Genomic DNA, 27896 nt, shown 5'->3' with positions numbered 1-27896 from the left:
GAGATCCCCCTGCCTCTGCCTCTGCCTCCCGAGTGCTGGGACTAAAGGCATGCGACACCACTGCCCGGCTAAGCAACCAGTTCTCTTAACCACTAATTTTTTAAAAATATTAGTACCACTATTAGTTATAATAAAGATTTAAGAATATTGTCTTCTAAAATGTGGTGCATAGACCATGGAATTTTTTCTGCTATAAAGAAAAATATGACATTTGCAGGAAAATGGATAGAACTGACCATTATTATGAATGTAAAATACCACAGACTCAGGTAAATACTATTTTCTCTCATGGAAAAATGTAGAGGTGTGTATGTGTTCGTATGAGTGTGTGTGTTGAGAGTAGAAGAAACAATGAAGGCAGAAAAATCGTAAAGGCAACGGCATAGGTAGTGAGTGGAATTCATGTTGGAGTAAGGGCGGACAGGAAGCAACAGTAGAGGTGCAGGGGGTGTACAGGAGTAGTTAAATGGGGGTAAACATGAGCAAAGTGTATTGATGCATCTGAGAAAATGCAGTACTGAATCCCCAGTACTTTTAATGCTAACTTCAGCTCAACAATGGTACACTTAGTTTACTAGTTCATATGCTCTGGGTGGATAAAGAGTTGCCTAGCCCTCCACACAGAGTCGAAAATAAAATACAAATCTTAAAGGAAACAGGAAAAAAAATCCCAAAACCTAACTAGTCTTTTATGCACAACTACCCTTGTATGCACAACTTGTTGGGCAGAGGCTGAGGCAGAAGGATTGCATGTCTCAAGCTAGCCTAAGCTACACAGAACTTGTAAGAAAGAAAACCAGCTCATTTGTTTTCCTCTTTACTGAGATTTTCTTCACTTATATATTTGTAACCTTACTGAGGGTACCAAAAATAGCCTTTTAGCAGCAAACCATGTATTTGGTCTCTAGGACCTTGGGACAGAATAAGCTATAAGCACATTTCCCCCAGTTTTTGATTGTCATAAAATTATCTAGCAGTTTTATATTAAAGTTTCAAAGTGATCATCAGTGTGAGAGGGTTTTTTTTCTATGTAGCTCTGGCTGTCCTGGCACTCACTCTGTAGACCAGGCTGGCCTCGAACTCAAAGAGATACGCCTGCCTCTGCCTCCTGAGTGCTGGGGTTAAAGGCGTGCGCCAATACTGTCTGGCCTTGAGTTTTCTTTTTTTTTGAACTGTGGGGTGTGTGTGTCCTCTATAACTGCAGGTGTCAATGTATACGAGTGTAGGCTGGAGGACATTCAGTGTCTGCTTCCTTTGAGATAAGGTTTCTCATTGGCCAGATGCTCACTAATGGGACTAGGTTGGATGACCACTGAATGCAAGGGATACACTTGGCAAATGCTTTATCAACTCAGTATTCCCTAACCCAGCAGTGTTTTCTGATGAAGGATGCAGCACTACCCATGAAGTGTTCTTAACAAAAATTTTTACATCTGACGAACATCTCTAAAAAACTACCATGTTGTAGCATTTCCACAGTGGGCAAGGTGACATGTACCACTCACTGGATGCAGCACAGGGCACATTGTGGAAAACTATAGCAAGTAAAGGATGAAACAAAAATTAGAGAGACATCCGGAGGCTACCGTGTATTAGTTAACTGCAGTTTGTAGACTGTATATAGTTCCCAGTTCAAACAGTCTGTACAAAAACTACAAAGCCCAAACAAAAATCACTAAACTCCAAACAAAATCAAGACATTTCATAGTCTGAATGACACAGCTATGTTTGATCACCACATATTTGAAACTGAAGAATTATTTTTAAAGATAGGATAATTGTATTTTTTGTATATAATTTGTTTTTTTCAGACAGGGTTTCTCTGTGTAACTTTGTAGACCATGTTAGCCTTGAGCTCACAGAGATCTGCCTGCCTCTAGTTCCTGAGTGCTGGGATTAAAGGTGTGCATCACCACCACCTGGCCTTTTTTTTTTTTTTTTTTTTTTTTTTTTTTTTAAAGTAACCGAGTTGCATATTAAACACTTAAAGGTAAAGTGTTAAATTGGAATTTCTGCAATTTAGTATATGTGGAAGTTTGGCAGTGTAGTTGAAATGAAGAGACAATGTTAGAAATGAGATGATGGCCATGGTGAGGCTCATTGTCTGTGTATGAACAGCTTGGAAATTCCCAATGTTTAAAACATCCCAAGTAGACTAGCATGTGTCTTTAAATTACAGTTTGTAGATTACCATATTAGTGGAGTAACTTCAGCAGTCACGTTCATGTCTTGGTCTTCACTTATGTCTTTAACATTGTTCTTGTATGACCCAGGAGATTTCAGTGGAATTAAAGCCCTTGAATTGTTTTCGAATGTTAATGTTTGCATTAGCCATCCCCCCCTTTTTTGGGGGAGGGGGGTTGAGACAGGGTTTCTCTGTGTAGCTTTGGAACCTATCCTAGCACTCGCTCTGGAGACCAGGCTGGCCTCAAATTCACAGAGATCTGCCTGCCTCTGCCTCCTGAGTGCTGGGATTAAAGGCGTGTGCCACCAACGCCTGGTGCATTAGCCATCTCTTAATTATCAGGTCACTCATAGGAAGAGCATGTGGGTTTTTGTTTTTTTTTTTGTTTGTTTGTTTGTTTGTTTTGAGACAAGGTCTCATCTCATGTAGTCCTGGCTGGCCTGCAGCTTGCTATGTAGACCAGGCTGGCCTGAAACTCATAGAGATCCACCCACCTCTGCCTGCTGAGTGCTGGTACTAAAGGCATGCACCACCATACCCACCTTCATGTGTTTCAGATGGACTCTTCAGTAGTTTTTGGAGTTTGTGAGTCCATTACAATTATAGCTAATCACATTTTGTACATAGCACCTGCTAGGAGGCTGGAAAAATGTCTGAATATGAGCCACTAGTATTCAGTCATGAGATAGAACTTGAGTTAAAGACTTTCTCAGTTTGTTTTTTTATGTTCTAAATCTTTCTAGCCCTGGCTGAGTTCACGGAAGCAGATGAAGCAATTGCCGAACTCGCCATTGCTGATAATGTCTTTCTGTTCCTCACCGAGTCTGTTGTGCTGTCCGAAAACTTCTGTCAGGAAGAATTTTACATCCGCAGAACCCATAATCTCATCACAGACTTCCTTGCATTTATGCCAATGAAAGTAAGTGTGGCAGGGTAGAATGAGCATTTTAAGACAGTTTAAAACTTTTAACTAGCTTTATGTTTGGCAACTAATAAAGTCAGTACAGACTAAGATCTGACAGTCATGATTTACAAGCACAGTTTGCATGGTGAGGTGAAATAATATAAACCTTACTAACTGGAAAGATGTCTTCCAGAAGAAACATTGGACGCTGAGAACGCAGAAGTAATGGGTTTTTCAAAAAGTAGTGGGTTAATGAAAATCTCTCTGTGGTAGGTGATTACTGTTAATTTCCTGGTGCCTTGGACAGCAGGTAACCTAGTGCTGAGGGTGCCTTGTTAATGCTCTTGGTTCTGTATTCCATGTGTTCTATGTCGTCAGAATCCACCAGCTTTGACTTGAAATATTCAGGCTTTAAAAATTGTGTGTGAGTCAGGTGTGGTGGCGTACACCTTTAATCTTAACACTTGGGAAGCAGAGACAGGTGGATTTTGAGGCCAGCCTTGTCTGTAGATTGAGTTCCAGGACAACCAGGGCTGTTACACAGAGAAACCCTGTGTTGAAAAACAAAACAAAACAAAAACCAAAAAACCTGAAACTGTATAGACTTTTTTCATTATTTCCTATTTCCTAAACAATACAGAATAACAATATATGTATTATTTGCATTAGTTATTGTAAGTCATCTAGAGATGGCTTAAAGAGTAAGGTGGGAAGATGTCTGTCGGATGTATTTAACTACCTTGTTTTTTTGCATAAGGGACATGAGTGTCCATAGAGTTTTTGGTATACTATGGTGTGGATTTCAAGGGATTACTGAATTTTGATTTGGAAGAGACATGGTGGGAAAATCTCCTTTTATAGATAGTTTAGACTTTTGGGAAATGGTAGACTTTTTCTTTGTGGTGCGCAGATGAACCTCAGCATGCCTGTAAGGTGACCCCTGCGCCAGGTGGGGTTGCGCAGGCCGGTGATCTCAGCCCCATTCCTTGTGGTCCATGTACTGTGCTGGGTGTGAAGCAGTTAGGGCTGGTACAGCAGTGCTAGATCCCCTAAGCCCCTCTTCTCTAAGGAGAAAAGGACAAAGAAAAGACATATTAGAAGCCAAATGAGTAGGACACTGTCTTCCTTATAGCATACTTTATAGTGCAGTTGGACAGATAGGTTGTATATAAAGAAAAATGTAGATTGCAGTAGCCCCTCCTCACAGAGACAGGCATTAATGACAGTGGGTTTCTTTAGACTAGGGTTAGCTCCGTGAAGGACTAGAGTAGTCAGGGTGAACTGGTAAGTGGAGGCTCCAGCACTTCTAAAGACAAAGATGAGCAAAACAGGAAGAAGCCTACCTGTGCTTTCATTTTGTGTCTGGGGAAAGGGACCTTTAGAAAGGTTAAGGTTTGAAGTAGTTCTTCTGATTAATATCTTTCAAGAGTATTTGATTATGGAGAGATAACAGCTGTCTGAAAAGATGAAGTTGAGGAAATTTCGGCAGAAGAGCCCGAAGTGTCTTGGGAAAGGGAGACAACGAGTTTAATCACACAATTCTTGAATACTAGAATTTACTTAATAGATAATAGGATGACAAGGGTTTTGTTTTTTGGTTTTTGTTTTTTAAATGAGCTTTAGTAATTTGTGTCTGCCACTGAATATGTGGGTTTTTCTTTTCTTCACCGTGTGGCTCTGGGGTCAGACTCGGGTTATCAGGTTTTGCAGCAAGCATCTACCCACTGAGCTGTCTTGCACACCCCTCCCCTAACTGCTTTTGGTAGTGCAAAGGTGAGACATAGGCCACAATCATACAAGGGTTTCTCACTGAGCCACATCCAGGTCCTTCATTTTAGTTCTCTAGATTATTGGTTTGAAACTTTCTTCGTAGGATAAGTCCTTTAATGCTATGTATTTTCAGTTTTTTGTTTGGTTTAATATAGTTTTGCATTTTCCCTGAATTGACTTTGGTCACCGGAATATGTAGAAGTGTGTTGTTTAATTTTTAAATTCTTAGACTTCCTAATTATTTCTCTTTCACTAGTTTCTAGTCTAATCCTTTGTAGTCAGAGAATATATACTTTACCATGTTGCTTTAATGTTGAGGTGTAATGTTCTTCACAGCATGCTGGGCAATGAGTTTTGCTTGTTATACTGCTGTAATGTGTTCTTAGTAGTTCCAGGAATGTGAAGTTTCATGCAGTATTTAGGATAGTCCATAAGTAGAGATGGCCTGCCTCAAATGTTAGTGATGTCTCCATTCAGAAACACAAACTAGTCTCAACTTCTGTGCAGTGGGAAACTCTGATTACTTTTTTATTTTGCACACTTTATTATTTATCTATTGTGTTGTGTATGTATATGTGCCTGCCATGGTAGGCAGGGTAGAGTGGAAATTGGGGCAGCCTATAGGAGTTGTTCTTCCCCCATCTTGAGGTTAGCAGGGTTGGTGCAGGTGTCTTTACCTATTGCACTATCTCCCTGGCTCCCTGTGATCCTTAAGATACTATAATCTTAGTATTTCAGTGAAATTCCTAGTGTGTTTTTCATGTTGCTAAAATGTACAGGTGTTTAAGTGATGTTTTCTAATGTAATGTTACTCTTGGTTACCTAATTTCTTGATTTTGTTATTAACCAGTGCATAAGATAGATACTTGCATTAAACGTTGTCTAATACATACAAAGGTGAAGCAGCTGAAGAACCGGGCTGATGAAGACGCTCGAATGATTCACATGAGCATCCAGATGGGTAACGAGCCCCCCATGTCACTTAGGAGGGACCTGGAACACTTGATGCTCCTGGTAAGTCATTCTGCTGGAAAGGGTTCTTTTTTAAATCTCTTCTCCATTATTTTTCTTGAACCTTGAAAAATTTTAGCAAAAAAATTCAATACTAATGCTTTTGCTTATTCTCTGCAGATTGGAGAACTTTATAAAAAAAATCCTTTTCATTTGGAACTTGCTCTAGAATACTGGTGTCCCTCAGAGCCTCTACAGACTCCCACGATCATGGGCTCTTACCTGGGAGTGGCTCATCAGCGACCCCCTCAGCGCCAGGTGAGTTTTACAGCTTATTTATTTATTTATTTGAGTTTTTTTTTTTTTTTTAAAGATTTTATTTATTTATTATGTATACAACATTCCGCTTCCATGTATATCTGCACACCAGAAGAGGGCACCATATCTCATAACGGATGGTTGTGAGCCACCATGTGGTTGCTGGGAATTGAACTCAGGACCTCTGGAAGAGCAGCCAGTGCTCTTAACCTCTGAGCCATCTCTTTAGCCTGAGTTTTTTTTTTTTTTTTTATTAATTTACTTTTTACATTCCAATCCCAGTTCCCCCTCCATCCTCTCCTCCCACTTTTCTTGAAGAAAATTTGAATCCATCATTTTAGTTCATATCATCTTGAGTTTTATATAGTCAGTCCTTTCTTTCATTCTAGACATGTGACCAGGTTAAGGAAGATGAGGTGTAAGCATTGTAGAAGACTTAGAAGTCATCATTGATGACCTCACACCTGGGAGTCTTCATATATGTAGACAAGTACCATTTTCTGTCTTGTATTCTCTGTAATATAATGTATAGAAATAAATAAAAAGGTTGTCAGAATTCATCATTTAGGGGCTGGAGAGATGGCTCAGGGGTTAAGAGCACTGACTGTTTTTACAGAGGTCCTGAGTTCAATTCACAGCAACCACATGGTGGCTCACAACCATCTCTTATGAGATCTGGTGCCCTCTGCTGGCACTGTATAGATTGTATACATAATAAATAAAATCTTAAAAGAAAAAAGAGAATTCATCATTTGGGATTTCACTTTTAGAAGCTTTCATGGTGAACATTCATTATCCCCTCCCTGGTGTCTAGACTGTATGCCTCCCTTTTATTTTACTATATTTCTTAGGTTTATTGTTTTGCCTTTAACCCCATGTAGAAAAATTTATTCTATCGAAGGATATATTAAAGCTTTCCAAAGGCCAATATGAAAACTAGAATAATTGTAATGGATTTCCAGTGTCCTAATTTCACATTTCAAGTTGATATATTGCCATATTTGCTTCATCTACAACTATACTTGTATCTTGAGGGATGTTTTAAAGTAAACAATTTACAGCAAGGTGTTTACCCCTCAATGGTTAAATATTTTTCTTAGAAATAAGGATACTTTTTCTTACAGTATATAAAACTATTTTATACCTAACACTTCACAATAATTTCCAGGTATCTGAAAACGCAGCTAGTTTTTAGTTTTGCATAGTTAAAAAATATGAGTAGTTGGGGGCAGAAGTGATGGCTTAGCTTTCTGCTCTTCCGGAGCACCAGAGTTCAGTTCCCTGCACCTATGTCAGATGGCTCACAACTGCAGATCCAGAGATCTGATGTCTCTGTGCACCTGTACATATATACGGACACAGACATACATGTGTACAAAAATAAAAATAAATCTTTAAAATTACTGGTAGTCTTATATGTTGTGACACTGAGGTGGAGATTGGACATTGGGAGAAAATGTGTTGAATGTTCATTATGATATTCTCTAATTGTCTTACATTGATAATAACAACTTTAACAGTTTTTCATAACAAAATAGCAGTTACTTTTGATTTTTTTTAATACTAAGCAATAAATCATACATAGTACTGAATTTGTTTTCTTTTTTTTTATATGGTTTTTATTAGTTAGTCCAAATTACCTAATATATTTTTTCTAAATTTTTTTTTTCTTAATTTCAGGTTGTCTTGTCAAAATTTGTTAGACAAATGGGTGACCTGTTGCCGCCAACTATTTATATTCCTTATTTAAAAATGCTCCAGGGCTTGGCCAATGGGCCTCAGTGTGCCCACTACTGTTTTAGCCTGCTCAAAGTCAATGGTAGTAGTCACGGTAAGGGCAGTCTGCATGTCAAATTTGTCTTCACACTACTGTGTTCATGTACTGTTGGGTAGATTCTACCGCAGGTATAATTTGTATTTATAATTGAGGGACAGAGTTACACTGGTGATTTTCATGCATGGTAATGCTTTGATTATGGTCTCAGAGATTGGGGATTTGCCATTTGTCTTGTTAAATACAGTTAAGTGTAACAAGTCTGAAGCAATATATGTAGTTTTCTAAGAACACATTTGGTTCATAAGACCTAGTGTATTTCCTTGCAGTGGAGGTTTTGTTTTGTTTTGTTTTACTTTGTTTTGAGATGGGGTCTCACTCTATAGCCTAAGCTGTCTTAGAATCACTCTAAAGCCCAGGATGGCTCTAAACTTGTCACTATCTTCCTGCCTCAGCCTCCACAGTACTAGAGTTACAGGTGTAAGCCACCATGCATAGCTAATTTGATTTCTATAATTTGTCTTCATAGTACTTGGTTTCTTATTTCTAATTTTCAGACTCAGGTCTCCTTAAGCCAGATACACTGCTAAAAGGGAAAAGAAACTAAGTATCTGCTTTGTTATTTTCACTTTTGTATGTGAAGAAAATGAGGTTTGGACAAGTTTTAATACAGCCATGGTCACAGGTTGGGGGAAGCCTCAATTAAAACAGATGTGTCCGGCTGCCACGCCAGCATATTGGCTACTCTGCCAGTGCCTCCTTGTCTTAGTTGTGATGCTCGGCCCCACAGTGCTTGTTATATAATGAATATTATAATTTGTGGCTCTACACTGTAGCTGTCATTTATGGGAGTTCAAGCTCAACTCTTGTCAATTATGTGGTGGGGAAAAGTAACCATTTTGTCATGTGGCATCACAGACTTCTGGGTAGGAAGCAGGTAAATAGCAGGCCAAGTCACTTTATATTTTTGGTTATGAGCCTAGCCTTTAACGGCTGAGCCATCTCTCCAGCCCGAAAAATGGCACTTTATATGGGCATCACCCTCCTTAGGTCTGAACACGAGTGACTCCACAGGGATTCTGACCATGTTCAGCATACTTCTTATCCGGGCAAAACAACAGTGCTCATTTAGGACAGATTGCCTATCTGCTTAGACAAAGGCAAACTAACGTCATTATAAATTATTTTTAGACTCCAAGACCTTTTGTTGTTGTGGGGCTAGTGCTTGGTCCTAGTGCCTTTCATGTGGGTAGGTGGTATTCTACCTTTGAGCCACGAATAGGCAGTTTTTGAAAGAAAACTCTGTGTTGCTTTTCTTTTCAGTTGAAAACATTCAGGGAGCGGGTGGCAGTCCTGTATCCTGGGAGCATTTCTTTCACTCCTTATTGCTTTACCATGAACATCTCCGAAAGGACCTGCCAAGTGCAGATAGTGTCCAGTACCGTCACCTTCCTTCACGTGGCATCACCCAGAAGGAGCAAGATGGACTGATTGCTTTTCTGCAGCTGACGTCTACGATCATAACTTGGGTAGGTAACCCCACCCACAGCATGACTGGATTTATGTGGTGACCAAGTATTTGCCTTTAGTGATTAGTGTTTATGAATGATATATTTAGCACATACATAGCATTCAACCTTATGCTCTTGTTTCCCAGCCTCTGGAGGATATATTTTTTTGCTAATTCTGTTCACTAGCACAATCTTAATTTGAAAATAATACCCTGAACATCTAAGAAAGAAATCAAGAGAGGAAAGTAAGAGTCTGCTGTGTGTGCATCCTTCTAAAACAGGTCGAGACCTCACAGGGGTCACCTAGGACTATCGGAAAACATAGATATATTTACATTTAACAGTAGCAAAATTATGATTATGAAGTAGTGATGAAAATAATTTTATAGTTGGGGATCACCACAACATGAGGAGTTATATTAAAGTGTTTGGCATTAGGAAGGTTGAGAACCATTGTTCTAGAGGGGTAATTCTGAGGTAGACACACATGTTGATGTGTATGTGTACAACAGGAATAGTTTTCATTAAAAAGAAAGTTACAGGGTTTTTTGTTTTGTTTTGTTTTGCTTTTTACAGACAGGGTTTCTCTGTGTAACAACTCTGGTTGTCCTGGAACTCCCTCTGTAGACCAGGCTGGCCTTGAACTCACAGAGATCCTTTTGCCTCTCTCCCAAGTGCTGGGATTAAAGGCGTGTGTCATCCCCTCCAGCAAGTTACAGCTCTTATCAAATCATTTTTGGCTACTTCTGCCAAGTGAGGTGGGGACTGGACACCTGGTGGGGTGGATTTTGAGGATCCCCAAGCTGACGCCCAGGAGTCAGCCTTTGATCTAGAGTCCCTCTGGTTGTCCTATTTGTAAATCTTTCCTCTCTTGAGCCTCTGAACATGAGGGCCACACAGGTGACCTTGAAGAGTGCATGTTCTGATAGATGACAGAACTGGGTTCCAGCCAGGCAGTCTCTCCAGGCTCTGCTTTCTGAGCAGTGAGACATGCCTCGTCATTCTCTCTATGGTGGGGTGGTTACACCCACTTGAACTGTGGGTCACATGTGATGGCTTTCTTCAATTTCCTTAAGCCGAAAGGAAGCCTATGTCTGTTCTGCCACATCATGGAAAGCAGATCCATCCAAAGACTTTACTGTGATACCAAGTCCCCTTGTACCTTCCTCCTGCCCTGCCCCCCCAAAAGTGTGTGTGTGTACATTTTTTTCACCAATTAGAAATCCTAGTTGAGCACTAGAGCAAAATGAACTGCTCAGGTTAACATTTTGTCTGGAGTATAGATACGTATTTTTTAGGTTTTTGATTTTTCTAATCATCTTTGGTATTATTATGTATTAAAACATCAAATTTATTGTAACATCTTTTTTTAAGATTTATTTATTTATTATGTATACAATGTTCTGTTTGCATGTAAGCCTGCATGCCAGAAGAGGGCACCAGATCTCATCACAGAGGTTGTGAGCCACCATGTGGTTGCTGGGAATCGAACTCAGAACCTCTGGAAGAACAGCTAGTGCTCGTAACTGCTGAGCCATCTCTCCAGCCCCTTATTTTAACATCTTATTGAAATAAAATGAAGTTATCCTATATAAAATATTTTTCATTTTTTCCCTCAAAAAGAAAAGGTATTTGTTGACATTCATGAATTAGATATATTTTAGTGTAGTAATACTGTGTTGTTGTAGAAAGGACTTAAAAGTGCCTGAGGTTTGTCACCCTATAGATTGACTACTCATTTGCTTGTAGTAGTATTTTCTGTTCCTGGGTCTGACAAAGAAGTTCTTTGAAATTTATCTTCCATTCCTTCCATAGCCAAACTAGTAATCTGATTTAATCTACCGATAGGCCTCAAGCTAAATGATGTAGTCTTTCTTTGTTTTAGTGTGTATTAAATGTATATAGCTGACACAGTGTATTGCTGATTGATTTTCTTAGCTGTCAAAAACAGAAAGCCAGAGTTGGTAGTGGGTGCTTGGATTCACATGTTGAGAAGGCCACGTTAGGAGAATGGCTTGAGTTAATGGAGTTGGAGACCATTATAGATAACATATCGATAGCAAGTCATTCTCATAAACAAAACAAAGTCCTAGGTTAATAAATAAAATATAATAAATTTGTTTTTGTCTTCAAATCTCAGAGTGAAAATGCTCGCTTGGCCCTTTGTGAGCATCCTCAGTGGACACCTGTTGTGGTGATTCTGGGGCTTCTGCAGTGCAGTATCCCCCCAGTTCTCAAAGCCGAGCTACTGAAGACACTCGCAGCTTTTGGAAAGTCTCCTGAAATTGCTGCTTCACTTTGGCAGTCATTGGAGTACACTCAGGTAATGCCATGCACCGTCTTATTAGTATAATTTGTAGAAAGATGGTACTGGAGAAGCAAGAGCATCTGGTTGAAACAGAGTATTCCAGGGGATTCCCTTGTAGGAAGTTAGAATTTGGGAGCCAAGCATAGTATTAGAAATGGATAGTCTGGGTTATTTTCCTCCTGGCTTTCCTCCTGGGTTACCAAAGATAGGTTCTTCCAGTAACTGAAGATCTTGCTTCCCAAGATCAGTGTGCTAGGTTGCCACAGTTGTCTTTGAGACCAGACTAATTAATGTAAGTCTTCAGACATAGCTCTACTCATTAAATTCAGGAAGTAGATATTCGTGTTTCTGTACTGATCCCTTTCCCCTGTGCTCTTCCTGCCCCAAACAGGAGAGTTAAGTTACTAGGTAGCTTTCTGTTTTCCTGGCTTTAGCTATAAATGGGCACCCAGTTGTTTGACAAGCTTTGCAGACATTTTCAGAGCAGCTGGATGACTTTTCACTGGTGGACATAAAGGCTCATATTGGGCATCAGTGGAGTGTGATAGCAGGAACTTTTTTGACTTCTGTCCGTTTACACCATCACAGAAGAGTAAGTTTAAGGGTTGTGTGGTATTTGACAACTCAGTGAATGATTTTTCTTTTTCCAGAAGCCAGCTCTGGTGGAATCTTTCCATTAAGTATTGTTTCCTCTGAGATTCTCTAAGTAGAAAGAACATGTTTTGTATCAGTGGTTCTCAACCTCCCCAGTGCTCTGATCCTTTTATATAGTTGTAACCCCCTAACAATAACAATGTCAATATCTGATATGCAGGATATCTGATACATGGTCCCTGTGAAAAGGTCATTGACCCTCAAAGGGCTCGTGACCCAGAGGTTGAGAACCATTTTTATAGAAACACCTCTGGGGAGATGCTTAGGTGGAATATACATCTGTCTCAGAGGTAATACAGCATAAGGGGGCCTGTGATGCTTGGTAATTATTCACACCAACAACCACTTTCCAATAACAGAGGCTTTTGGATTTTTCCAAACATGTGCCCTGAAGATTAGAATAATAACTATTAAACAGTTATTAATAGAGTTGCTGTGTGCTGGCAGACTGAGATTGATCACCCCCCTCCTCCGTTCATAGTAATCCAGTACTGAGCAGTGTCCTGTGTGCTTACTGCTTTGTGTGACTGGGTGTTTTGTCTCTAGAGCAGCACTACTGTTTGTTGTTGTTTTTAATCTATATAGTAGTAGTGTCTTCTTAACTTTCAGGAGAGTGAAGTATTTTGAATAACTGTGGTATATTCTACTGTAGAGCCCTGAAGGGCTGTGGCACAGTCAGAAAGAGCTTATCTAAGACTTACCTGTTCTCACACAATTTCTTAGTTATGTATGACTGGTTGTCAGCAGAGTGTTTTGAACATGAGTCAAGTTCTACCCTGTAAAATCCTTTTCAAGAGCAAATTTCAGAATATCCAAGACGAGTAAAAGGAAATTGTGTGCTCTTAGAACTTACCAGTTTTCTGTGTTATAATTCTGTCTGCCAGAACTGCTGCTGAGAGTTCATCAGGGACAGATCTCTTGTGACAGATACAGTGAAGCTTGTGGGAGTGGTGGGTGAGATGTGTAATTGTGCGATGCCATTTCTGCTCATTAATGGACAGGATGCTCTTGACATATGTTTCTTCTTCCTTCTAGATACTGCAGACTGTCAGGGTTCCAAGCCAGAGGCAAGCTATTGGTATTGAGGTGAGGTTTTCCTTTTTAGTTTCAACACTATATTTATTCATACAGTAATGCCAAAATAAGATTGTGAGAAGTTATTTGTACATTAAAGTTTCCGTAATCTTTTCTTTTGTTTTGTTTTGTTTTTTGAGACAGGGTTTCTCTGTGACTTTGGAGGCTGTCCTGGAACTAGCTCTTATAGACCAGGCTAGTCTCAAACTCACAGAGATCCGCCTGCCTCTGCCTCCCGAGTGCTGGAATTAAAGGCGTGCGCCACCCACGCCCGGCATGTTTCTGTAATTTTTATATTTAATATATTGGCTTTTGGAGGGTTTTCTTTTCTTTAAGATTTATTTATTATGTATACAGTGTTCTGCCTACATGCCAGAATAGGGCACCAGATTTCATTACAGATGGTTGGGAGCCACTATGTTGTTTCTGGGAATTGAACTCAGGACCTTGGGAAGAGCAGTCAGTGCTCTTAACCTCTGAGCCATCTCTCCAACCATTGGAGGGTTTTCTTAACAGTGCTGAACTAGAAACAAAACTTTTTATCATTACTTTATTTATTTGCAGTATGGTCATGTGCATGCCTAGACACACGTGTGTGTGGAGGTCAGAGGACAGACTTGGGGAGTCAGTTCTCTTCTTCCCTATTGGGATCCTGGCGATCACACTCAGGTTGTCAGGCTTGGAGGCAAGCATCTTTATCTGCTGTGCCATCTTGTTAATTATGAAATGAAACAGTCAATGAAAGAAACTAGTATATTCAGAGTTGGAAAAAGGATGTCCCATGGCAGCCATCAGAGTGGAAAGTCTTGACTGGAATTTTTTTCCCTAAGATTTATTTATTTATTTATTTATTTATTTATTTATTATGAAAACAATGTTCTGCCTGCATGTATGCCTACAGGTCAGAAGAGGCACCAGATCTCATTACAGATGGTTGTGAGCCACCATATGGTTGCTGGGAATTGAACTCAGGAAGAGCAGCTGATGCTCTTAACCTCTGAGCCATCTCTCCAGTCTCCAGAGAAAATTTTTTAGTTGTCAATTCTCCCTTGAAATGTAGATTCAGGGGATCAAATTCATATCCTCAGACTTGGTAGCAAGCACCTTTACCTGCTGAGCCATCTTTTTCTTTTACTTTTGAGATTAAAATTATATTGTTTCTCTGTTTCCTTCCTCTGTCCAAACCCTCCCATATACTCCTCTTTGCTCTTTTCAAAATCATGGCTTGTTTTTTATTAAGTGATATTACATGCATGTATGCATATATACACATATTCATAAATATAATCTGCTCAGTCTTTATAATGTCACCCGTATGTGTAATCAGTTGATGTGCACTTCCCGTATTTTTAAAAGAAGCATGTAAAAAATCTTTTTTATTCAAGATTGAGATAACATGAAAATTTGAAATTCTTCTGACTCATTAGAGTGATATACTTTGGTATCTTTTCTGGCTAAGTAGGAAGTACTATTTGTTACTTTTTTGTGCGGTGATATATCATTGTTAGTGAGTTAGTATCAGCAAAATGATTTGTATTTCATAGTTACTGACTTTGTATTGCTAATTTTCTATGTTTTTCTTTGAAGGTTGAACTCAATGAAATAGAGTCCCGTTGTGAAGAATACCCCTTGACTCGGGCCTTTTGCCAATTGATCAGTACCCTGGTGGAGAGCTCATTCCCTTCCAATCTGGGTGCTGGCCTGCGCCCCCCTGGCTTTGATCCTTATTTGCAGTTCCTCAGAGATTCTGTGTTTCTCCGATTCCGTACAAGAGCTTACCGGAGAGCAGCTGAAAAGGTTATGTTCAGAGTAAACCATTTCTCCCCTTTTGACTTATTGTCACTTCGTTCATCCATTGTGTAAGGGGCTGTAAATTCAGTTCCGCCTTTGGAAGTTAGTAAAATTTATAGTTCTAATTCTGTAATCCCTACTTGGGTTAATTCATGTGTTTTACAAATAAATTTGGAAAGTAAAATGGACACATTTTAATGATCAGTGACAGTTTTCTGACATGACAGTCAGTCCTGAGCTGAACACTTTTTTTGTTGGGTTTTTGAGACAGGGTTTCTCTGTGTAGCTTTGGAACCTATCCTGGAACTCACAGAGATCTGCCTGTCTCTGCCTCCCGAGTGCTGGGATTAAAGTTGTGTGCCACCAATGCCTGGCGTGAACACTTTTTTTGAGATAAAATTTCACCACGTGTCATTGAGCAAGTTTTAACTACAATTGAACTAAAATCTTTCCACCCTTGCTGGAAACACATGGGTGCTTTAGATTAGGAATTGTATCAATTGCAGCTGACTTGCTAGGTCTATTAGCAGCAGTTCTCGGTTTCAGGTTAGTCACCAGAAGGAATCTGTGTTATGACCCGGTGGACTTAGCTACCGTGGGTGAATGCTGAGGGCAGTGGTGTTTATGTACGTCTTGGCTCTGCTCTTAGACACTACCGAGCTGGCTCATTGTATGTATCATTTTATGTAATTCCAGTATTATCTCAAGGCAGGTACTATTAATGTTCCAATTTTTCAGATGGAGGCTTAGCAAAGTTAAGGATCTTGCCTAAGGTCCAGGACCAGCATTTGAACATAGGACTCTGTCTTCAGATCCAAGCTCATAACCACTAAGCTATGTAAGAGACCCTTCCAGGTTCTTATGTAGTTCACCTTTAGTGTATAATACTATTTATCTTCTCACAGAATGTCCTTGGATATAATTTATTAGTTTGTTGTTCCCATAGCCTGATGGATATTTTCCTGTAGTAATGATTATAGCAAGAACTCGGTACGTGCTAATATTGGACAGTTCAGAACATAATCAGTTTTATCACCACTAGACTTGTTATCAAAGGAAAAATAATAATTTCTTGTTCTTTTTTTGTTGTACACATTTAAGTAACACTAGAAAGAATACCTTACATTACTTTGTATCTTCGTAATTTAGTATCATAGAGGTTTTAAGTAATTATGAAGATTCACTTAAAAAATGGCTTTTAGATGGCTGCATTGTATCCATTCCTTATATCTACACCTGGCCTAGCCTGATGCATTGCATTTTTATCACCAGGGGTCATGCTAATATTTAGTCACAGAAACTAAAGTTCTCTTTGCTGTATAATTTTTTTGTGTGTGTGATGATAAATATAAGGGGGTACATTTTATTTGATCTCTAGAACTACCTTGTTAACATAAATTTCCTGATCCGATGATATATTAATAGAAACCCTGCTTCATTAAAGGTCATTTCAGATGAGCATGCATGATCATTACAGTCTCTTCAGCAGAATGTTCTGACACAAGGTCATTATGACCATAGTGCTTGCAGGTTCTGGTCAGCCACATTGCTTCCAGATCATTTCTGCCTATGTGAAGCTACCCCTCAAACATTGCTGCTTTTTTTGCTGCCACTTATTTTCCCTGAAAAATTTTTGTCAGGCTTTAGAACGTTTTTTACTTGAAGCTTTCTTTAGTTTAACTTAAGTAACTATATATTAAGACAATGAATTGTAATGACAACAGTGCTTTGGGTTGAGATTAATGCTACAGTGTTAGATTTAACAATCTGTGGTGTGAGAGAATGCCTTTGTTTGAAAATTCAAAAAGGCCACAGTGTAGTCCCATTCTAAAACTCAGCTGATAAAATTAAATAGTTTAATGGCTTTAAGATAGTCATTAAAAATAGGCAGTATTACCAGGGGGCTGCAGGTGTGCTGCACTAGAGCAGTGGCCTTGCATGTGCAATCTGGGTTCAGTCTCCAGTACTGCTTTTGCGGTAAATTATGCAATAAAATATTCTGTGCAAAGGATTTTAAAGCAAACTTTAAATTCTGCTGGCTATATAGCTGTACACACATGTCCTTCCATGTAAAGTATCTTAAGTCCATCTTTAAAGTGAGATGGTCCTGGGATCATTTGGGGAGTTTTGACTGGTTGTTGGGAGTGAGTGAACCCTCATCTGAGCATGTGGTCTGAGGGATTCGGTTACTTTAGAGAAACCTGGTATTGAGTACTTAGAAAGTGAACATGGCCAGGTGCTAAATACCTTAAGCTTATAAAAGAGCTCAAACTTCACCTGAAGACACTTAATATTAGAAAATGTTCTGTCTGGAAAAAGGTCAACCTGTTATCCTTTAACAAATGACAACATGGATTAAGAATGTTTTCATAGATGAATAAAGTTGACAAGGGGCTTCATCTCTTTCCTGGAGAGGAGAGTGGAGGGAATGAAAAGTTTGACAATTCCCACCTTGTACTGTTCATTATTACTGAAATATTTGTTTTTTTCTGTAGTGGGAAGTTGCTGAAGTTGTCTTGGAAGTGTTTTATAAGCTCCTGAGAGATTATGAGCCTCAGCTTGAAGATTTTGTAGATCAGTTTGTGGAGCTACAAGGTAAAGTATTTATGATCTAATGATGATGTACATATGATTTAGATTAGAACTTAACCTTTGCCTTACTGTTTTAATCATGTTCTGTTCAAGAGAGAACATAAGACTTTACTGAGTGGAAGATTAAGTACTCAGGCTATAGTTGCTTCCATGAGTTCACTTGTTGATAGTGGGCACTGGTTCCCATGTGCATGTTAGTTATTCCTCTGTGGAATTAATTGCTCCTGTTAACAGTTTGTGTCACTGTCTCGAGTGAGCGAGGCTTGAGGCTCGCCTTCACCTGTGTTGATTTAAGTTACAGTGTCATACATTTCACAAAAGCAGAGGGTCTAACAAAAATTGCAATTGAGGGGCCAGTGAGATGGCCACTAACTGATTCTTTATAGGTAATGGCACCTGCACGACCTCCATTCAAATCCTGGGATTTACGATGGGAGAAAACTGACTCCTGCAGGCTGTGCTCTGAACACACACAGACACACACACTGTCTCACACACAGCGCACATACACGCACAAGCACATGTTAAGCCAGTGCTGACTCTCCATCTTTTGGACTGTCTTATTTAGGAGAAGAAATCATAGCTTATAAGCCGCCTGGCTTCAGTTTGATGTATCATCTTCTGAATGAGTCACCGATGTTGGAACTTGCTCTCAGTTTACTGGAAGAAGGAGTTAAGCAGCTGGATACCTACGCACCTTTCCCTGGTATGTGCCTGAAGGTCTCTGTGACACCGTCATCTTCTGTACTGGAAGAGTATCTCATCTAATGGTGGTGTTTTCAGTGAGTCACTATGAGTGAAAATAGACTGTAGTACTGACTCTCTCACTGTGACTATCTCATCTCGTTCATGGTCATTGTAGGGTCTTCTGCAGGTTACTAAAGTGATCTTTCTATTGCTTTCACATCTTTAACATCCTTAACTCATGATACCTACAGAAACACGTACTGTGGTCTGGTTCATAGTGTCCAGTAAATGTTACTTACTTTCATGGGCACGACTATTTGTTGACTGCTTTCTATGCAGTTGGCTCTTAAAAGCATAGCGTATGTTTTAATCTGCAGAGAAGTCTTATGTGGCAGATCTCATTTATATTTAACAAAATGATGTACAAAAAAGTTAAACTGAGAGCTGGGATTTGATCCTAGGCAGTCAGGCCCCAGGGCCCATCTTCATGCTGTTGTGGTGTGTTGTCTTTCTTGTGGCAGTGGTCTGAAATAGGAAAGTCAGATTCTAAACATGGGGCTGTAATTATATAATTCATAGGTAAGAAACTGTAGAAAGAGTTATCCCAGCAAGTGATCCTTGATATATTTTCTGCTTTTTAGTTCCTGTAAAGAGTTTTGGAAGGGTTATTTTTATTTTCTGTGCGTGAACATTTTGTCTGTGTGAATTTACATGTACTGTGTGTATGCCTTATGCCTGTGGAGGCCAGAAGAGGATGTCAGCTTCCCTGGAATTGGAGTTACAGTTGGTTGTGAGTTACCATGTAGATTCTGGAACAGAACCCAGGTTCTCTGCAAGAGCCAAGTGCTTTTAGCCACTGGGTCCTCTCTTGAGCTTGCAAGCGCCTTTATTTATTTTTTACAATTGTTATATCTTAGTTGAAGTAAGTGTCTTACTCTCAGCACAGTTGACAATTTAGCTGATGGTTCTGTGTTGTGGGTGCTGTACTGTGTGCTGTATGCTCTGTCTACTGGCTTCCAGTTGTACTTCCTCGTTAGGACAAGTAAGAGTGTTTACAGGTGTTGTCAGATGTTCATTGGACACACATCACCCCATTCAGAGAGCCATCGTGCCAAATGGTGGTTCTCAACCTGTGAGTCACGACCCCTTTCGGATCACGTAGTAGATATCCTGCATACCAAATATTTACATTGCAATTCATGACAGCAGCAAAATTACAGTTATGAAGTTGTAAATAGTTTTATGGTTGGGGGGTCACCAAAACATGAGGAACTGTGTTAGGAAGGTTGAGAACCACTGCTCTAGAGGATCAAGGGCAAGACTAGAGAGACGCTAACATCTGAATAGCCTGGGTCACAGAAATAATTGCGTTTATGTAGGGAAAGCTATTGTGAAGGTGCTGTTGAAAAGTTTGTAAAAACAAGAGCTTTTTGATATTAAAACTTGCCTTTTAGGTGGTTTTCTCTTAAGTACTGTATGTTTCCAAGATTCATTTGGATTCTAACTTCACTTGGGTTGACAGGAAAGAAACACCTGGAAAAAGCAGTTCAGCATTGCCTTGCACTTCTCAATCTCACTCTGCAAAAGGAGAACCTTTTTATGGACCTTCTGAGAGAAAGTCAGCTGGCTCTCATTGTCTCACCTTTGGAACAGCTTTTGCAGGGAATTAATCCCAGAACTAAGAAAGCAGACAATGTGGTTAACATTGCCAGGTAAGTTCCATTTGTCAGTAGAGCAAGAGAATGATAGGGGCATTCTAGCTTTGATTCTCTCTCTTTTTTGTTGCATTTTAAAACATCACAGATTATTGGTTTTGGCCTGTTTTCATACTATCTAATTTCACCCCTTTGATTTTAATCACTCAGTCTTACCATGTCTTTTCTTCTTTCTCTTCATAGGTCATTCTATGTCCTATAAGTTTTATGTCCAAAATGAATAATGTTTGTTTTCTGTAGGGAAACTGAGTGTTTGGGGCTGGTGTGGGGATAGAGAGCCACCCCCAGTCACATACATGTGTTGATGTACACACATGTATATTTGCTAACATTCTGATGGTTTGGTGTTGTGTAGCTTGTGGAATCAATCCCTCACCTTCATATGATGTTCTGTGGAAGTGCTTCTGTCCATATATCCTTTGGTGAGGACACAGTCTTGTTGTACCCTTGTTTTAGTTATGTTTCCCATTGCTGTGATAAAACAATGTGACCAAAAGCAATTTGAGAAGAGTTTCATTTTGTAGCTCTCAGCTCACATTCCCATCACTGATGAAGTCAGGGAGGAACTCAAGGCAAAAATCTGGAGGCAGTACCTTAATCAGAAGCCATGGAAGAATTCAGCTTCTTCTAGCACCCAGGACCCTTCTTCTAGCACCCTGGGGTGGTACCGCCCATAGCGAGCTGGGCCCTCCCACAAAAACCATCAATCAGGAAAAATCACTGGCTTGCCCATGTCCCAGTCTGGTGGAGACATCTTCTTAGTTGAGGTTTCTTCCTCTTCCAAAATGATTCTGGCTTGTGTCAGGTTGACATAAAGGTAGCCCAGCGCCATCCTCTTTAGCCACCTTCTCAGTACTTGATTTATGTACTTGTGTGCGCCTACCTGACTGCGGCATCACCTGCGTACATGTTGTGCCTGTGGAGGTTGGAGCCTGTAGAGCTGGAGTGTGAAGCAGTTGCAAGCAGATGGAGGTGCTGGGAGTCAAACCAGGTCCTCTGCAAATGCTCTTAACCATGCGCCCTTTCATTTTCTGTATCGAGAGCAGTGAACAGCCAAGCTTGATCACACTGTTCCACATTGTTCTTCTGAAGGTATCTCTATCATGGGAACAGTAATCCTGAATTAGCCTTTGAAAGTGCCAAGATCCTCTGCTGTATCTCTTGCAATTCCAACATACAGATCAAACTGGTTGGCGATTTCACACATGACCAGGTAACTGATTCTGCTATTGATGCATTCTAGTGGTCACAATGCCTGGATGTATTGAATTTTTGTTTGTGGAATAATCCTCAAAAGAGTATGTGCATTCATAAGGGATAGGTGAGGAACTAGCCATGCACTTGATGGCCTTTTGTCATGATGCTGGGTTCCCTGCCTCTGTGTTAGTAGTAAGCTCTAATTCTGGCAAATCAGAGTGACCTCACATCTTCGTGAGTGCCCTTTGTCCTTGGGGTCACGGCACCACCAAGGCTGGGAGCCACTGTAAGTGCACAGGTGGCTTTGGAATTTGCCCTTTCTTCTCCTTTTGAGGATGGGTCTGACTGTGTGTGCCACACTGGATTAGAAGCTATGATCCTTCTTTGTCCTCTCCCTCCCAAGTGCTGGGTTTCAGGTGCGAGCCCCACCATGCTGAGCTTTAAATACAAGTTAGCGCCACTAATCGGAGCATACTGTTTCCTGACAGGTTTCTTTTTGGTTTCTCTCCTTCCCTTTTCTTTTTTTGTTGAGGCAGGATCTCATTAAGTAACCTTGATTGGCCTGGAACTCAGTATGTAGCCCAGGCAAGTCTTCAACTTAGACCTGTCTGCCTCTGCCTGCCAAGAGCTGAGATTGAAGGTGTGTGTATCACCCTTGGTCTGCTTTCTTTATTCAGAGCAGGCTTACTTCAAACTTAGATCATCGTACCTCAGCTTCTGGAGTGCTTGGATTACAGCTGCATGGCACTGTGCCTGCTTTAATTATTTTTGGAATAAGTTTATGTGTAGCAATCTAAATAGCTAAATTTTCTTTTAATTAAAAACAACTAAAATCTGGGCTGGAGAGATGGCTCAGGTTAAGAGCACTGGCTGCTCTTTTAGAGGCCCTGAGTTCAATTCCCAGCAACCACATGGTGGCTCACAACCGTCTATAATGAGACCTGGTGCCCTTTTCTGGTATGTAGGCAGAACACTGTATACATCATAAATAAATCTTTAAAAAAATAAAATAAAAACAACTAAAATCTAAGGGTGACAGAGAGACGTACGTACGTACATATTAGTAGTTAAGAGCATTGATTGTTTTTTTCAGAAGATCTGTGTTTAAGTCTCAGGATCTACATGGTGGCTCGCAGCTGTTTGTGACTCCAGTTTTGGGGATCTGGTGACTCTCCTGGGTTTCTTGAACACCAGGCATGCACTTGGTGCACAGACATACATGTAGGCCAAATACCCACACACATAAAATTCAAAACAAAGCAAGCCTAAAATCTAAACACTGGGCCAGATTTGCCTTTGTTTTCACAGGAGAATGTCTGTTGATGTGCTGTCTATTGTTGGTTGTCTAATATGTAAAGTTTTTATTAATTTGTCATTTTTCTGTCTATGACTTCAGAGTGTGAGCCAGAAGCTGATGGCTGGATTTGTAGAGTGCTTGGATAGTGAAGACGCAGAAGAATTTGTGCGTGTAGAAGAGGGTATGGCTCTGATGACCCATGTCTTTTATTTTATATACATTATGTAGTAGAAAGAGAAAAACTTGAACACTTAATTGTCTGGTGCTGATGTAAGAGAAATTGAAAATTTGCTAGAATTTAAGATTGTTTAAATCAAAGCATTGTAGTGGTCAGTCAAGAATTAAGTAGATGTGAGGTTTTGAATACATGCTGGGTTTGTTTGTTTGTTTGTTTGTTTGTTTGTTTTTTTGGTCCCTAAGACAGGGTTTTCTCTGTGTAGCTTTGGAGCCTGTCCTGGAACTCTCTTGTAGACCAGGCTGGTCTCGAACTCACAGAGATCCGACTGCCTCTGCCTCCCAAGTGCTGGGACTAAAGGTGTGTGCCACCACTGCCCAGCTGATATGTGCTATTTTAAGGTTTGGTGTGCTTAGCTTACATTGATTTGTGATTTTGTTCTGTGGTTTCTGTATTCAGGTTCAGAGTCTGAAAAGAAGGTAGCTGCAATCCGCCACGAAACCAGAATCCACATCTTGAATCTTCTCATCACATCTCTAGAACGCAACCCACCAAATCTTGCTCTCTACTTGTTGGGCTTTGAATTAAAGAAACCCGTCAGTACTACAAATCTACAAGACCCAGGTATGGCTGTACTGCATATGGGCATCATTTCTTACATCTTTGTTGATGTAAGCAGTCTTTTACTAAATATTGGGTTCACAGTGTGATTCACGTAGAAAATAAGTGACATGTACAAGGTATTGTAGGTCAGACTTTAGGACCAAAGCTGTCTAAACAGATTTAGAGGATTGAGATTTGTAAGTATTTCCTGTAGCATGTTCACACTTGAGCATGTGTTTCTAAAATTTGACTTTGGTAAGTGGAGTCTCAGGTTTGTGATGCAGAGTCCCTGAGAAAACTTGGATTTTCTTTTGGTTTCGTGTAGGAGTGTTAGGCTGCCCTCGGACCTGCCTGCATGCCATCCTCAACATCCTGGAGAAAGGGACAGAAGGGAGAACTGGCCCTGTGGCTGTGCAGGAGTACCCTCAGCTGGCTGAGCTGTGCTACCAGGTACGTAGTAGATAGCACCTTGAGGGACTGAGCAGAAACTTGAGCAGCTGAGTTCATAGATGAAAGAATAGCACTTAGGATAAAACAAGTTCATTTAACAGTTTCTCCAGTCTTCATTTATGGATAAAATCCATGAGGCACAAACACTAAAATCCTGTAGATCTGAAGATCCTGACACTGTGAGAAACAAGAACTATTAGGTGTTTTGATGGATTTTATCAGTGTATTGAAAGTAGCTCTTTGGGGGTCTAGAGTGGGTGTGGGTCGAAAGATCCCTGGTTGCCATCTGTGTCCCCTGGCAGGCTGAGCTAGCTTGGGCTTGCTTTGTGGCTTCTCTGGTGTTGCGTTTTCTGTCTGAGAAATGGATTGCTGCGGGAGGCAGTCAGTGGCAGTACAAGGCAGTGCCTTTGAAGAAGCATGAAAAGAAGGAAGTCTTGCAGCTGTGGAGATAGATGTCAGGATCTGACTAGAGAACATGCCCTTGTGTTTGTGTCTTGTTTCACTCGTTTTACCAGTGTTCTGAGAACTCGACTTCATTATTTGTGACTGATCGCTCAGCATGAGAGCGCTGTGATTCTCGTTCATTTCATGGCTTAACATGTAGGGCTGTTCTCTCAGCCTCAGTAATGGAGACGTCTCTGTTATTCTTGTGCGTATGCTTGTGACTTTTCAGTATTCACTTTTGTTCTCCGGCTATTCCAAACATTCATACTTCTTTGAATCTGAATTAAATCTTCCTTAATGAGAGATCTGAGATAATAGAAGCCCAGGGTTACAGAATCTGATATATATGCAGAAGCAATTGAAAAGCTTTATCAGGTCCAGGGTAGGTGAGGCTGAGTGAAGCCAGGTTTGAAATAAGAAGAGGAGATGAGGGTACTCTCTGATCATTTAACTGATTTGTGTTTTGTTTAGCTGATTGAATACCAAAGCTGTTTGAAGATGGGCATCCATCCATCTGCAGCAGAAATGTTTGCTTTTTAATTTTGTGTTCTCTTCCTATGTGTACCTATTGTTTATGTTGTTGCGTTCAGCACACACAGATGTTCCTGTGTTCCTTTAAACCCCTCTGTACACTTTTCTGTAGTCCCTTTGGATATATTTTCTGTGCTGTCAAAGTATAATTTACATGTACATTTTCCTACTCTTCTCTAGTGAGCATGTTATTGTTTTGAATTTCTTTTTTTTTTTTTTTTTCCCCGAGGCAGGGTTTCTCTGTGGCTTTGGAGGCTGTCCTGGAACTAGCTCTTGTAGACCAGGCTGGTCTCGAACTCACAGAGATCCGCCTGCCTCTGCCTCCTGAGTGCTGGGATTAAAGGCGTGCGCTACCAACGCCCGGCTGTTTTGAATTTCTTAAGAATACATCTCTAGGGCCAGCAAGATAGCTTAGCTGGTAAAAGTGCTTTCCCAAAACCTGACAACTGAGTTCAGTCTCTGAAACCCATGGTGGAAGGAGGTTGTCAACTGCATAAAGTTGTTCTCTGACCTCTACTTCCACACTTACCCACACCCAAAATTATTTCGAGGCAGGGATTTACAGTTATTTCTCCCTAGCTGTGGCATGTTCTGTAAAGCCCCTGAATAATGAACTGGCAAGTCCTGGACTGTTGCTACTAGTGAAAATTCAGTTGGATTCCTACAGTTCCCGGTCACCACCATTCTTGTTAACTGGTAAACCTATGACCTTATATAAATGCATTTCTGTTACAAGGCTCTTATATGCTATGTATTGATGCTCCACTGGTGTTCAGTTCCGGAGCAGTGGCATCGTAATCTGGGCTGTATGGAGTTCACTAACAAATAGTTTCTCTGAAAGGCAGTTTACCTCACAGCTTTCTTGGGCTTTAGAACTAAATAGTGCTGCAGAACTATGCTTGGTCCTGTTTTGCTTTGTTTATTTGCATGAGTGTGGAAGCACGCACACTACCACACTAGGATGGAGGTCAGAGGACATTTGGGAGTCAGCTCCTCCTTTCACCATGTTGAGTCCTGGTGGTGGATGAACTCAGGCTGTCAGGCTTGTGACAGATGCCTTTATGCATTGAACTGTCTCTCCAGCCCTCATTTAAGTAAAAGTAAAAGAACCAAAGTGATATAAGTATGACACTAGCTAGACTGTGAAATGGACCTTTGTGTCTAATGTGAGAGTTGGAAGACAAGGCAGCGTGCTGCTTTGTTTGTGCGTGGATAAGTCAGGCAGCTGAATCTTTCCACTGCTGCACAAGAGTTTGAGCATTGGTTTAAGAGTTATGGTCAATTTTACCTTATAGGCAAGTTGGCACCTATGGAATTTGTAGAGAGTATTGGTTATGTCAACTCCAAAGGGATGAAGAATTGTCTGGCTAGATTTTTCATTCAAATAATCATAACAATTGTAACAAGTATTAATGTACTGAGAGAGTGATGCTTAAAGAGCCCAGTATATTGAAAGTGATTAGTAAGTCCTTACAAAATGGATGATTCATGAATGAAAATTACTATGGTTGCTTTGCAAATACTGAAATTTACATTTTGCAGTTAGACTTACAAGATGTTGTATGACACCTGCTTTGCTGCTTGATTTTATTATTTTTTTTATTCCTGTTTTTCAACATAGGGTTTCTCTGTGTAGCCCTGGCTATCTTGGAACTCAGGACAGGAACTGTGTAGACCAGGCTGGTCTCACACTCAGTGATTTGCCTGCCTCTGCCTCCTGAGTGCTGGGATTAAAGGCGTGTGCCACCACCACCTAGCTTGATTTATGTTTTTGATTTTTTTTTTTGTTTTGTTTTTTTGAGACAGTGTTTCTCTGTAGCTTTGGAGGCTGTCCTGGAATTTACTCAGTAGACCAGGCTGGTCTCGAACTCACAGAGATCTGCCTGTTTCTGCCTCCACTTATTTATGTATTTTTACATAATACATAACCACCACTGCCCAGCTTATTTATGTATTTTTAAGAGACATATTCACTTCTTGCTTTGTATGCCAGCCTAGCTTCAGACTAGTAGGCTCAAGCTATCTGTCTTCTCCAGCTTTCCAAAGAGCTGGGATTGGGTACTTGGTCACCACAGTTCACTTAATTATTGTCTGTTATTGAAAACAGGTGGACTCTTGGTTCATTGTGAGTGATTTTCATTTTCATGCCATTTTTTCTGTTTAGATATTTATGATAATCATGTACATAATGGAGATCTTTGTACATTTATCAGATCTCATTTTTCTTGAATTGATATAAATGCTTGCTCCTCAAATTTACTGTCTTTGTTAAAGTTGTATTTAAAATTTATGTTTGTCACATAGTGAAGTTTGCAAATCTTTGTAGTTTTTTAAATAGTGATTGTTTCAATTTTACTGTTTTACTAATTTTTTTGAAGTTAAGATAAAATAATTATGATTTTCAGAAGTGACCACCTGTAATACTACTACTAATTAAAATATAAAACTTAGTTTTGTGTATGTATAAATAAATTTGTTTAGAGCGATTTCAAGATTTAGTCCTTTCATGTAAAACTTCATTTTTATTTTGAATGCAGGGCCTTGCTGTGTAACCTAGGCTGGCCTTGAATGAACTATTGATAATCTTACTTCCGCCTCCTCAGCTCTGGGATTATAAGGTGTGTCTGGCAGTGTCTGTACTCTGAACCGAGTTTCAGTGTGTTTTCTTGAACTGGCACACCAAAGACCTGGATTTAGAAATCTAAGCTTAAGGGCCTGGAGAGGTGGCTCAGCAGTTAGGAGCACTGACTGTTCCTCCAGAGGTCTTGAGTTCAATTCTCAGCAACCACATGGTGGCTCACAACCACCTATAATGAGATCTGATGCCCTGTTCTGGCGTGCATGTGTACATATGGAAAAAGCACGCATAAACATAAAATACATAAATCTTTATTTTAAAAAAATCTAAGCTGATATTTATTTTATACATGTGATTAGCCATTTGCTTGGGTTATTGATCAATCTT

At 40.0% G+C, this 27896-nt stretch overlaps 1 protein-coding gene across 2 annotated transcripts in view; it reads left to right on the top strand.

Annotated features, from left to right (window-relative positions):
* Positions 1 to 27896, top strand: part of Nup205 (nucleoporin 205) — a 69919-nt gene that overhangs the window by 15892 nt on the left and 26131 nt on the right. For both annotated transcript variants that reach the window (XM_027391455.1, XM_027391456.1), the window contains exons 8-22: positions 2929 to 3104; positions 5757 to 5873; positions 5991 to 6128; positions 7809 to 7959; positions 9226 to 9431; positions 11554 to 11736; positions 13411 to 13461; positions 15037 to 15246; positions 17736 to 17835; positions 18401 to 18538; positions 20042 to 20231; positions 21327 to 21447; positions 22828 to 22909; positions 23363 to 23527; positions 23832 to 23956. In XM_027391455.1, the coding sequence (XP_027247256.1) occupies positions 2929 to 3104; positions 5757 to 5873; positions 5991 to 6128; positions 7809 to 7959; positions 9226 to 9431; positions 11554 to 11736; positions 13411 to 13461; positions 15037 to 15246; positions 17736 to 17835; positions 18401 to 18538; positions 20042 to 20231; positions 21327 to 21447; positions 22828 to 22909; positions 23363 to 23527; positions 23832 to 23956 (2153 nt within the window). The remainder of the gene's footprint in view (positions 1 to 2928; positions 3105 to 5756; positions 5874 to 5990; positions 6129 to 7808; positions 7960 to 9225; positions 9432 to 11553; positions 11737 to 13410; positions 13462 to 15036; positions 15247 to 17735; positions 17836 to 18400; positions 18539 to 20041; positions 20232 to 21326; positions 21448 to 22827; positions 22910 to 23362; positions 23528 to 23831; positions 23957 to 27896) is intronic.

Source organism: Cricetulus griseus (genome assembly GCF_003668045.3).
Source record: "Cricetulus griseus strain 17A/GY chromosome 1 unlocalized genomic scaffold, alternate assembly CriGri-PICRH-1.0 chr1_0, whole genome shotgun sequence".
NCBI lineage: Eukaryota > Metazoa > Chordata > Mammalia > Rodentia > Cricetidae > Cricetulus > Cricetulus griseus.
The sequence above is the reverse complement of the archived record's forward strand: the minus strand, read 5'-3'. Positions and strand labels throughout refer to the sequence as shown.